The sequence below is a fragment of the Durio zibethinus genome, chromosome 7, assembly GCF_047325235.1.
Source record: "Durio zibethinus cultivar Kanyao isolate XHJ-2024 chromosome 7, ASM4732523v1, whole genome shotgun sequence".
Lineage (NCBI taxonomy): Eukaryota > Viridiplantae > Streptophyta > Magnoliopsida > Malvales > Malvaceae > Durio > Durio zibethinus.
In genome coordinates this window covers 21,822,411-21,835,668 of record NC_143168.1, presented here as the reverse complement: position 1 = coordinate 21,835,668, position 13,258 = coordinate 21,822,411, and the positions used below count along the sequence as shown (strand labels likewise).

At 34.1% G+C, this 13,258-nt stretch overlaps 1 protein-coding gene across 1 annotated transcript; it reads right to left on the bottom strand.

Annotated features, from left to right (window-relative positions):
- Window positions 1-1,015: 1,015 nt before the first annotated feature.
- LOC111277789 (F-box protein At5g07610-like) lies at window positions 1,016-2,505 on the bottom strand. Its single transcript, XM_022864207.2, has one exon. The coding sequence runs from the start codon at window positions 2,289-2,291 to the stop codon at window positions 1,095-1,097; it is 1,197 nt and encodes a 398-aa protein (XP_022719942.1). The 5' UTR covers window positions 2,292-2,505; the 3' UTR covers window positions 1,016-1,094.
- Window positions 2,506-13,258: the final 10,753 nt, after the last annotated feature.

Sequence of the window (13,258 nt, the reverse complement as noted above, 5' to 3'; positions counted from 1 at the left end):
TTTTGATAATGGTAGAATTGGGTGAGGGTGATTCATAGACATGTGCAAATGTTCTTACATTCTTTAAATTAAGTTATTAATGAAGGAATAACCATTATTATTTCACCAAAATAATAGATTTTAAATATAAAAATGGGCAAAAAGAAGGGATACACAACCCATTGAGCTGCTTATAAATGGTAAGAGTAGCTGGTTTCATATTCGATTATTCCATTATCGTCTAAGGTTTCAAAGAAAAAATTAAAAAATAAAAGAAAAGAACAATGGTGGTAGTGGTGTCCAACATTGTCTTCCAAAATAACTGTCTAATTCTGCCTAGATTGTCCTATGTAAGGACAAATATCTATAAGTTTTATTTATCCTGAATGTATTGAAAATGCAATTGCCCCAAACGTGTTTCCTCCCTTGATTTTACTTGAATTAAACCAAAATACATCTAAAACTACTCACGGAAACCAAAAATATCATAAAGAATTTTGAAACTCTATGGTTCAACGCTGCTGCTCTTTCTGTGAATATCGTTCCCTTTTTTCTTCAATATGTAAGTAACAATTTATATAAAATCTCCCTCAGTGAAGATTGGGATTCCAAAATTGAAAACTGAAAACTTTACCCTGTTTAATCCGAAATTTGATTTCAAAAAAATGCAAGGAGATTTCAAAACTTAATCCCATCTCCAAATTTTAAAACACTCTTATCTATTAATGTCTCTCTTTCGATTTTCATTGTTCTCTTTTTTTTTTCGATCTTTTCTTTCATCTTATTTTATCCATAATAATAATAATAATAAAAATAATAATAAAACCCAAAATTGAGTTAAAACTTTATGACATAGCCCATGCAATTTTAATGTGAGGCCAGTTCTAGGCTTTAACGGGTGTCTACATTTATGTCATAAGATTTGCTGTGCTAATAAAAACTGAAGAGCAAATTAATCAATTAACAAGAACTCTTATGTCATAAGATTTGCTGTACTAAAGAAAACTGAAGAGGTAAATCGCTAGACATCATCTGGTGAGTAAAATTGAAATAGTTTCTCAACTACTCATAAAAAATAAGATTGGAGAATATCGGTATTTGCAGAAGTTAGACCCTCAAATACAAGAGAGGTTCTCAAAGTATTTATAAGCAAGAAATCTTTGTTCATGTAAATGAGAAAAAACGTGTGAAAAACGTGTGCCAATTTTGATTCCAGGCCCTGGATCATAATGCTTTTTCCACGCCCCATCATTGAAATCATAGAAAATGATTTTACCATCTGCCCATGCGACAACCTTTGGCTCTTCTTCTTTCTCAGATCGAATAAAACACACAGCAGAGAGTCCAAGAGAAACCCCACGATAACCCAAGTTTAGCTCAGGAAAAATTTTCATGGCATCGCCAATGTTCAGACGATGCTTGAAGAACCAACGAGAATAGTCACTTTCCATCTCATAAACATTTAATTCAAGACCAATTAACGCGTGGTGGATCACTACTGCTAGATACAAAGTGCCCCTGGTCTCTCCAAAATATCTATAAATCTCAAGCAGATTGTTTCGCGTTGGCATTGGCATTGGCATTTTTTGCAAACAGTCCTGCCCTACATCAAAATACAGTGACTCGGCTCCATAACTATTCCAATGAATGATTCCATTACAGAAAACGGCGTCATTAAATGCTATGCTGCCATCATCGCCTACTTCAAAACTAATACCGGATACAGTCCAAGAATCAGTCTCTGACAAATATATATCCATCTCAAACTCAAAAGAGTTTTTTGATACTTTCCGAATAGCAATAATCTTGTAATGAGGAGATTTGAGAGGATCAAAAGCCAAACTAACATAAAACTCACAATCTTCATGTGGGTTCCTAGGAAAAGATAGCATCTTGAATTTCTTAGTGGTTGGGTTGCAGATGAAGTACCTGGAGACATTATCAACATCATCATCGTGGGTCTCGCAAAGAAACAACCCATTACAAGATTGCAGCATGTTGATGTCAGGGGAATTAACATAATGAAAGAAGGGGACTTCACTGTAATGCTTCAAAGGAACCACATCAAATTCAGGGGATATTGTGTTCTTAACTTTGAGCAGAAGAGCAGTAGGCTCGAGAAACCCATTGTGTTGGTGGTGGCGAGTGTGGGAGAGACAGAACTGAGGGTTTGAAATGAGAGATAGCCACTGTTTTGAGACACACTTGAATTTGATGAGTGACTTTGTTGGTAATCTGAGGAGGATTTCTGTTAACATATCTCGGTTGTTGCCAATCTTCTCTGCAGAATTCATGACTTTACGCTTCTTCATGACTTTAGGCTTCAGAGTTGAAACCCCAATTCTTTGTACTGCTTTTGTGGTTCCCCTGGAGACTTAACTTCCATAGTAAGTTACATTTAAACCATAAAAGAAAAGCACCTTGAAAAGAACCTAGTAGTGTTGCTTACCGACGCAATGAAATAGTATCTACTTTTGGCTTTGTTACTCACTTTATTTTTAAACTGGGGGGTGTCAAGTCCTGAGATGAGGCGGGAATCGAATGCATTACATGATTTGACTAATTTTAAAATTTATTACTTCCATATTTTTTTTATATATATTTAAAATACTAAATCAACACTCATTTATCTATAATTTATTATTGAATAGTGGTGTAAAACTGTCTTGGGGTTCGTTTTGGTCTATTTCACAAAGTTTTCATCATTTGATTGATGCCATAAGAATGCAGATAAACTTATAGCTAATATCCAAGCACGCCTAAAAACATGAATTTTTTTCGGTTTGCTACTTCCACATTGAAAATGAAGAAAATCATAGCTCGATGAGTTTGCTCCTTCCATACTTTCTATTGTTTGTAATGGTTCGGAATGTAAACTCCATAGTTTCTTTTTCTTCATTGCTACATTTCCCATAACTTATTTACCAGATCAAAATATATTCAAGAATAGTATAATGGAAAACTATGCCAAAATTAATGCTCAACAGAAACTATGACAAATATGCATGGATTTTGACTAAAACAACGATTGTGGATTCGTGTGAAACTTCTCTTATCTCAATTCTCTCACCTGAAGGCATACTTGGATCGGATGCGCATACTTGAATCATAGAGTAATTGTTAAGAAAATGGGGTTCAACACCATGTAAGTGATTTTGGACCAAGTAAAGGTCATGAGCCTTAATCTTTTATTTTACACAGAGCCCTAGCTACTTAATAAAAAAAAAAGTGAGATTATTTTAAGTGTGTGTCGAAAACCAAGTAGAGAAAGAAGAAAAGCCAAAAAAAACAGAGAGAACAAGGAGAAGGGAGAGTTGGTTGAACGGAAGTCGATTCGTAGTTCGATTGAGTTGAAACCTTGTCAGGAGGTTTATGATTCAGAGTTCTACATTCTGAACGGTGAAGATCGGGTTTGAAGCTCTCTAGGAACAAATTCATAGTGTATTTGTTGAGTCACTTATTTAGTGAGATTTCTTCAATTGTTTCTCTAGTTGCTGTTTAGCTCTAGTTTTAGCTAGAGAAGAACTTTGTATACCTATTATTTGATAGTGAAGATTTTTCTGGTGGTCCGTGATTTTTTTCCTCTACACTGGAGGGTTTTTCACGTAAATCTTTGTGTGCTTTATTTTTCTTGCGTTATTTGATTATTGATTGTTATCTATTGTTTCTGTATTGTTGTGATTATTGCTTTAGGTGCAACAAGTGGTATCAGAGCGAGGATTATTTTGAGACATCGATACAGAAGCAACTCAGGATAAAAGTAAATTCTATTTGAAATCATGGAGGGTGATACAAGTTCCATGATAAAATTGACAGCATCGAATTATTCAATTTGAAAGCTTATGATAGAGGATCATCTATATTGCAAAAATTTGTATGAGCCAATATTGGGTGATTCGGCTAAACCAGCAGATATGAAAGATGAAAGTTGGAAGAAGCTAGGTAGAAAGACGCTGACTACAATAAAAAAATGGGTTGATATCAGCGTGTTCCATCATGTAGCACAGAAGTCAGATGCTCACATTGTTTGAGAAAATTTGGCAACATTGTATGAGAGAAAAATAGGTATGAATAAAGTTATGCTTGTTAAAAAGCTTGTAACTTTACAGTACAGGGATGAACGATCTGTTACAGAGCACTTGAGTGATTTTCAAGATATATTTAATCGAATGACTACTATGGAGCTTAAGATGGATGATGAAATAAATGCGTTATTTCTTTTGGGTTCATTACCAGACAGCTGAAATACTCTAGTTGTGACTGTTCTTAATTCAGCTCCTGATTATAAGGTGACATTGGAGATGGTAAAGGACAGTATGCTTAATGAAGAAGTAAGGTAAAAAAATGTAGACCCTGGGAATCAAGCTCTGGTCACAAAGAACAGGGGTAGAAATATCGACAGAGGTCAGGACTCAAAAGGCCGTGGTAAGTCTAAACATAGATCCAAGTCTAAAGGTAAAGTGAAGTGTTTCTATTGTGGTAAGGCGGGTCATATAAAATGAAACTGTAAAATCTTGAAGCAAGAGCGAAAAGATGAGAAAGGTAAGAGTTCATATGATGGCAATATTACAGCAGTAAATTCAGATAGTGATTCAGTTACTTTGATTTATACACATGGTGATTGTAATCATGTTAGTGATCCCGGCATTGAGTGAATAGTTGACATAGGAGCGGCATGTCATTGTGTTCCTAAGAGAGAGTTGTTTACAACTTACAAAGCAAGAGACTTTGGTTGTACCAAGATAGGAAACAAGAGTGTGTCATAAATTATTAGGATTGATGATATTGTTATACAAACTAGTATAGGCTGCATGTTGACTTTGAAGGATGTCAGACACATTCCAAATATGAGAATGAACTTGCTTGCTATTAATGTCCTTGATAAGGAGGGATATGAAAGCTGATAAAAGAATAGATAATGAAAGCTTCTCAAAGGATCTATGGTAGTTGTAAGGGAAAAATTATGCTGCACAATGTATAAGACATGGATGCAATTGAACGGTAACCAGGTAAATACCATTGAAAATAATACTTCAGCAAACTTGTGGCACAGGAAGCTGGCACACATGAGTGAAAAAGGGTTACAGGTTTTAGCAAGGCAGTCTCTCATTCCCTTAACCAAATATATGTCTCTCGATTCATGTGATTATTGTTTGTTTGGTAAGCATCATAGAGTTTCTTTTCGTAAAAATTCTCAGAGAAAAGAAAATAGATTGAAATTAATTTATTCTGACGTATGTGGTCCCATTGAGGTTGAGTCATTAGGTGATAGCAGATATTTTATTACTTTTACAGCAATTGAAGCATGTAAAGAAATACTTTGGATGAAATATTTTCTTCTTGAATTGGGGTTGAATCAAAAAGAGTATGTGGTGTTTTGTGATAACTAGAGTGCTTTAGATTTGAGTAAGAATATCATGTACTATGCTAAAACAAAGCACATTGATGTTAGATATCATTGGTTACGTTCAATGATTGAAGAACAGCAGATGTTGTTGAAGAAAGTTCATACTGATAAGAATGTAACAGATATATTAACTAAGATACTTCCTAAGGAAAAGCTTAAGCTTTGCAGTAACTTGGTCGGAATGAGTTTCCTGGCCAATGTAAGTTCTAAATGAAATTGCTATGGTGATGAATCTCCTCCTAATGGGGCTAGAGAGGAGATTGTTAGAAAAATAGGGTCTAGCCTCATGTAAGTGGTTTTGGACCAAGTAAAGGCCATGAGCCTTAATCTTTCATTTTACACAGAGCCCTAGCTACTTAATAAAAAAAAGGTGAGATTGTTTTAAGTGTGTGTCGAAAATCAAGTAGAGAAAGAAGAAAAGCCAGGAAAAGCAAAAAAAAACAAAGAGAAGGGAGAGTTGGTTGAACAGAAGTCGATCCGTAGTTCGATTGAGTTGGAATCTTGTCAGGAGGTTTATGATTCAGAGTTCTACATTTTGAACGGTGAAGATCGGGTTTGAAGCTCTCTAGGAACAAATCCATGGTGTATTTGTTGAGTCACTTATTTTGTGAGATTTCTCTAATTATTTTTCTAGTTTTTGTTTAGCTCTAATTTTAGCTAGAGAAGAACTTTGTATACCTATTATTTGATAGTGAAGATTTTTTTGGTGGTCCATGATTTTTTTTCTCTACACTAGAGGGTTTTTCACGTAAATCTTAATGTGCTTTATTTTTCTTGCGTTATTTGATTATTGATTATTATCTATTGCTTCTGTATTGTTGTGATTATTGCTTCAGGCGCAACAGTAATTACCTTTTGATGGTAAATAAATAACAAGGGAATGGAAAGGAGAAGCTCATTTTTTGAGAAAATAACATTTTTAAATGTATTAATATCGATTCTAAATTATAATAAAATATTTATCGTAATATTTAAATTTTAAAAATCCTTGCTACCAAGCCAGCCCCTCTCTGTCACTATCGTCTCCTAGCAAATCACCAATTTCTTACACTTTCACCACCATCGTAACCCTCACAAGCCCAAACTGCCAACAAACACCATCCATTCCCCCATTCATATTTGGCCATGAAGAAAATTCCCAGCAAAAAAAATCTCAACTCTCCAACAACATTGAGAACAACCATTCCGCCAAAACGCTAGACACCTCCAAACCGAGACCACTCATCATCGCAACCTTTAACAGCTTTCAAAAAACCCCTACAATCAATTCATCACCGTCAAAAGAAAAACCTTTCAACCAATCGAGACTCCTCATCACCCATCACCAGCATAAAACTGGAACCTAACGTCAAATCGAAACCCTTTTCAGTCAAAAAACCAATCTCCAACAGCCCCCTATAGCAAAAGCATTCTGCCAAACATCCACAAAAAAAAATTCTATTTTATTTTCCTAAAATCCGAAAATCATAAAAAAAAAAAATGCCACAATCCTCACTATGCGAGGAACCCAGCAGAAACATAAAAAGATTTCAAGAATATTCTCAACAAATGTTTGGGATGAACGACTAAAGTAAAAAAAGGAAAGAGAAAGAAGAAAAAGAAGAAGAGTCTCTGTCGCCAAAAATAAAGAAAGGATCGATGACTGGGAAGGAAGAGGGGAAGAAGAAAAAGAAAGAAAAAAAAAGATAAAAAGGGAAGTGTTTGTGCCAAGCTCCAGTTTCAAGGTATTTTTGGAAAGACAGAAGAGAATGACAGTTTGAGGTAAAGGTAAAAAGTGTTTTTTATATTTATATTTTGATAATGAGATAAAAAAAAAAAGTAATAGAGAGTAGATAGAGTAGTGTGTGCGTTACTTTCATAATGATCGGATATTCATATTTATAGATAAGTGATAAAAAATTATTAGGGAACATTAGAACAATATTAAGCTGGTATTAAGCATGTCAGATCGATTTTATATGTTAAATCGATACAAATGATAAAAATATCTTTAGTTGTCTACTGAAGGTTTTTAAGAGGAAAAAAAATCACTATTTCCTTTTGACTATCAAATGCTCCTAACACTCTGTCTTTTCATCAAGCAATCTGAGTATTAAGCTACTGGATGTTTGATCTATGCATCCGATGTAGGGTAGGTGGAAAAAAAGATTGAGTGATGTATGTGTTACCTTCATAGTGACTGAATATTCATATTTATAGATAAGTGATAAAGAATTATTAGGGAACAATAAGAACAATATCGAGCTGATACTAAGCATGTCAGATCGACCTTACATGTCAAATCGATACAAATGATAAAAATATCTTTAGTTGTCTACTGAAGGCTTCTAAAAGGAAAAAAGATCACCATATCTTTTTGACTACCAAATGTCCCTAACACTCTGTCCTTTCATCAAGTAATCTGAGTATCAAGTTGCTGGATGTTTGATCAATGCATCCGATGTAAGGTAGGTGAGAAAAAAGATGAATAATATGAAATTTGATTCTACAAAGCAAACGTCACTGAAGAGGTTGATATCGAGAGATAAATAATCTTGAGTCGTGGTGCAATCTAATAAGGATATGATCTTATGTGTACGTCATGAGTTGAATACATGGTCGGCTTAAAGGTCATCGAGGTGTTAATCATTTGAAATGATTTTAAGTTAGTAATGGGCATTCGGTCCATTTTAAGGAGTTATCCAATCTAGTCGGTCTGAGTTGGAGTTCGTCCAATTTGCCCAGTTTGACAGCATTAAATGAGGAGAGAGATAGTTTGAGCGAAAAATTTTGGATAAGAAAAACAAAAAGACATCTGCTCGTTTTCACTCTGACGTATGGCATGATTTGAACCGTTCCTCTAATTTATCATACGAGGGATATTGGGGCTCTAGTTTTTTACCTTTCTGTTTTATCTGTTCTCAATCTGATCTGAACTTTCTGACTTTAAAAACTTTTCAACCTTAAATTTTTTTTACATTTTCTTCGGTGCGTATTCTTAACTATATCTTTTAACGTAAGTTCTGAGAAGGCTGAGAGTTATAAGATAAAGCCTAGGGGAGGTCAGCGTAGGCAAGATGATGACAATCTGATTCCACCAATCATCGGGGATCGTAATTATGAAAAGATGGCCTATTGGTTTAATCTGATGTCCAAGGAAAGGCAACGACGTAACGAAAAAAATATTCAAGCAAGAAAAAAATAGGTCTTGAGCATGGATGAGCTGTGTGCTCATATAAACTTTGACCTACAAAATCCACCACATTTCTCTGTCTTTTAGGTCAATCCATTTTCTATGATCAACCTTCTCTCTTCTTTAACTATATCCCCTTTGGGGTTCGATCACATCAATTTTATTCTACTTCTTCTTTTTCCCCTATCAATCATTTTTATTCCACCTCTATCAATTCTTATCGAGATTTTTTCCTTTCCTGAGAAGTCTCTACCTCATCTCTCTTTTTCCAGAGTTGAGTTACTCTCAGCCAGAGTTTAACCTCAAAATCTTGCTCTTACTCAAGAGTCAAAGTCTTCGAAAGATGAAGATTCTGACGATGAGGGTTTCGATAAGAAATAAGTGAAAAAGAGTACCTTAGTCAAGGAAAATCATGACAAGAAGAGAAATCATATAAAGCATAATGAACTAGCTGAGATCTCTGTATATACTTTATGTGACTTGGCATAATCCCCAAAGACGTCATGAGAAAACTAAAGAGCAAAACAAATCTTGAAGATTGTCCTAACATATGTTCAGCTCATCATGTCCGTAATTTGGTGACGACTTTCTTTTTTCCCAAAGAAAGGTACAGTATAATAATGTTAAACTCCTCAGACCAGGTCATTAATAAACTAGAGCCACATCGACGCTATGTATATTAAGATTCTTTTGTGGTTGAACTAAAGTTTTCACTTCATTTTTTATTTGTTTCAATTTTTAATTCTTATAATTTAACTATCAGTCATCTCACTCTTAATTTTATACGGTACATAGTTAGCTTCATCTTTTTTTATCAGCATTTAAACATTTTTCCTTCTCTTCTTTTATTTAAGAAATTTTTTTCTTTAAAAAAATACCCCAGTGATAGTATGTGGTACTATATAACAGCTCAACCCAATAATAAATTATTTATCGATTATCAGAGCTCAATAAAAAATTGAAAACTACTCTTCTTTTGCCTCGAGAAGTAAAAAATAAATAAAGATAGTGAATCTAGGGTTGAGATTATTTTCGAGGTTATGGCCTGGGAGATAAGAAGTATGTCTGACACTTTTATGAATGCATCAGTAGCTTTTTCAGTCCTAAATCTATCAGATTGAGATAAAATTTTAGAGTATACCTGTAAAGGGAGCTCGTCATTGATGCCCATGAGTTGACTTATCCTGACGTAATAAATAAGATGAAGTACTAAGGTAAGTTTAAGATAACCTCGTAGATTTTATTTTAACCTAATTTTATTTAACTGTTAGCTTGGTTTGGCAAAGATTACTACCAATGATGACTTTAATTTTAGCTTGTACTAGCATGCCTTTAAGCCTAAGAAGGTTAAAAAAATTCAACTAGAGGCCTCGTTCGCAAAGGAGACAAGGTCATTAACATCTCATTGCACCGCTCTCTCACAGCTCATAAAAAAAAGTTAAGGTTAGCTGGGATCTATCTTCAACATCAACAACAACACATTCTCCTTTTGCCAAAAAATCATAAGTAAAGGTCTTCTCTTCCATCCTTGAAAACCTTGAGGATAAAGTATTAAAGCCCAGCTAGGAAAAAATCTTGATAAGGTTAGAATATGCTCTAACAACGACCCTACCATGAACCTCGACGTGGTGAGGAGATTCTGTAAGATCGCAGTCCCTTTTTTTTTAGTACTACCTGATCTCAACTTAATTTTTTATTATTTTTCACTTTTCTAAGTCTGAGTTCTTTCCGTGCAGTCCAACAAAATTCTCACCTTAGCCTTTAGAAAACACTAGCCAGGCCTTTAACCACACCTATCTTACCATGGGCCACCCATTAAAAGTCAAGAAAGATATGGTTATCTTGGTCAAGAAGCACAAAAGGAGCTTGAAAGCGTTGGGCAACGTCAGGTCCAACCTCGATGCATCATACAAAAAGTAAGCTAAGCTGAGAAAAAATAATGACAATCTAACAGTAAAGCTAAAAGCTATCTTGATCAATAAAACCTCAACTGAGTCTATAAGGAGCAAGCCAAGCTCAAGCTCAACAATGCTCAAGCCGATAGAGCAAGGATGAGGTTTGAGCTGGAGTATAAAAAAATAAAAGAGGAGAAAAAAAAACTAAAAAGAAATGTTGTAAAGTAATTCAAGGGTTCTAACAAGTGCCTCCAAATAAAAATAGAGTTCTTTAGGAAAAACATGCTTGGTACCTTTCAGTTGGCAAAAAATAAGGTACAATTTAAATTCTTCACCCTTAACATCGACCTTTCTGATATTGATATCAATAATATCATATCAACAATATCAGATCGAGGAGGAGAAAAAAGAAAAAGAGGTGAATGATGATGATGAGGCTATAGACACTATGCTCAAGGCCATTCTGGGTGCTGAAGATAAGATAGAAGAGGTCAAAGAGCCAGAGGTTATCGTTACTGCTCCTGCTAATAGAGATGTTGTTCATGTTGTTGCTGCTACTAATATTGTTGACATGTGATTTTTTTTGTTAACTTTTGTAAATTTTTTGTTAATGTATGATGTCGATTTTTGTGACGACCTTGGATTTTGGTGACCTGTTTGACAAACAACTTTTGTACTTAACAAAAATAAAATAAAAATTTTTTGTTAAGTTCAATCCAAGCTTTAGCGTAATTTTATTATAATTTTTTCTTTATTTGCACAAGTTTAAGCATGATTAATCCAAAATATTTAAGCCTAATTAACTGAACTAAAGATTTACGTAGTTACTTGAATTAAATTAACTTGAACATCTATCTAAATTTTAGGTCAGATTTTGTTAGATCGATTAGGCATATGCTCATTAAGCATAACTTGATTTTTACATTCAAGTACAATATACGAGTGTGAGCTTAGTTTAGATCGAGCTATTCAAAGTAGACATTTATATTATCTACATTCCACGTCTTTAGGATAAAGTTGTCATTCATATCTTGTAATTTGTAGATCGCATCATAGATGACCTCTTTAACTACTTATGGTCATTTTTAGGTCAAAACTAAATTTTTACCTTGGTCATCTACTTCTGAGGTTTTAATTTTTTTAAGTATCAGGTCACCATTTTCGATGTGCTTATGTTAGACTCTTTTATTATAATAACTAGCCACTTTTTGCTAATAAGCTGCTATCCTTGTTAGGGCTATGTCCCTCTATTATTCGATAAGGTCAAGGTTAGCCTAAAATGCTTTTCCAGTTTCTTCTTATTATCCTAATTCAATTCTCAAGCTTGAAAGATCGATCTCAACAGGTACCATAATCTCTATTCCAAATACCAAATGGAATAAGATTTCACCTATTGATACCTTTGTGTTTATCTTCAGGGCCTATAACACCTTTGATAACTCATTGGCCCACTTTTTTTTTGCTGCATCAAGTCTTTTCTTCTGAGCTTTTAATATTATCTTATTTGCAACTTTGACCTGTCTATTGGACTGAAGGTGTGGAACCAATGTGAACCTGAAATCGATGTGAAGATTTAAACATCATTCCTTGAGCTTCAGGTTTTTGAATTGTTTACCATTGTCCATTATTATAGACTAAGGTAAGCCAAATCTGTAAACTATATTCTTTCATACAAATTTTTCAACTTGGACCTTTATAGTAATGGCCCAAGCCATGGCTTCAAGCCATTCATGAAGTAATCTACTACTACTAAGATAAATTTCCTCCAGCCAATGGTCGAGGTCAACGGTCCAAAGACATCCAGTCTCTACTGCTTAAATAGCCACGAGCTAATGATAAAAGTGAACTCAATTGAGGGGAAATATTACATATGAGCAAACCTCTAACACTTATCACATCTCTTTACTAGTTCAATTATATCCCTTCAATAATGGGCTAATAATAGCCTTATATGAGCATATTGTAGGGTAACGATTGAGGTTTGAGGTGGCTTTCATATATTTCTTTGTAGATTTCTTGCAATACGTAATTTGCCTCTTCTTCATCAACACATCTTAAATAAGGTAAACTAAAAGATCTTTTATATAATTTTTTCTTAATCATGTATCGAAAAGCCTTTTTCATTAGTGCTTTAACTTGAATTCTATCTTCTGGTAGCATTTTCATGGTCAAATATACTTTGATCAGTATTATCTTAATTTTTTTCTATGATCTATCTTACGAGCTTGTCCTCAATACTTTTGTATGTCAACTCTTCTACCAAGTCTTGGTCTAAGCTTTCTATTGTTATTCTTGAAGCCAACTTAGATAAAGAGTCTGCTAATAAATTTTCTAACCTTGATATTTTTTTCATTTTAGCTTTCTTAAAACCAACCACTAAGGCTAGCGCCTTGTCTAGATTTTTTTTAATTCTATCTTCTCGAGCTTCAAACTCCCTATTTATTTAGTCAACAACTAGCTGAAAGTCACTATACGCGATTATATATTCAATTTTGAACTCGATAGCCAATCTCAAATCAACGATCAATGTCTCATTTTTGCCTTATTATTAAAAGTCCTGAACTTTAATCTCAAGATGTACGGGTACTATAGTCTTTTCAAGTTGATCAGAATAAGATTGGTTCTTCTACTATGGTCTGTGGTTGATCAATCAATAAAAAGCTTTCAACTTTTCTTCTTTGAAGTATTTATTTTTTCTTCAAGTTATCTCTCAAGATAGCTCAAAGTGAGCTCTACAATAAAATTTATCAGCGCCTAAGATTTCATTACCAACCTAGGTAGAATGTGCAAGTTGAATTCGTCAAG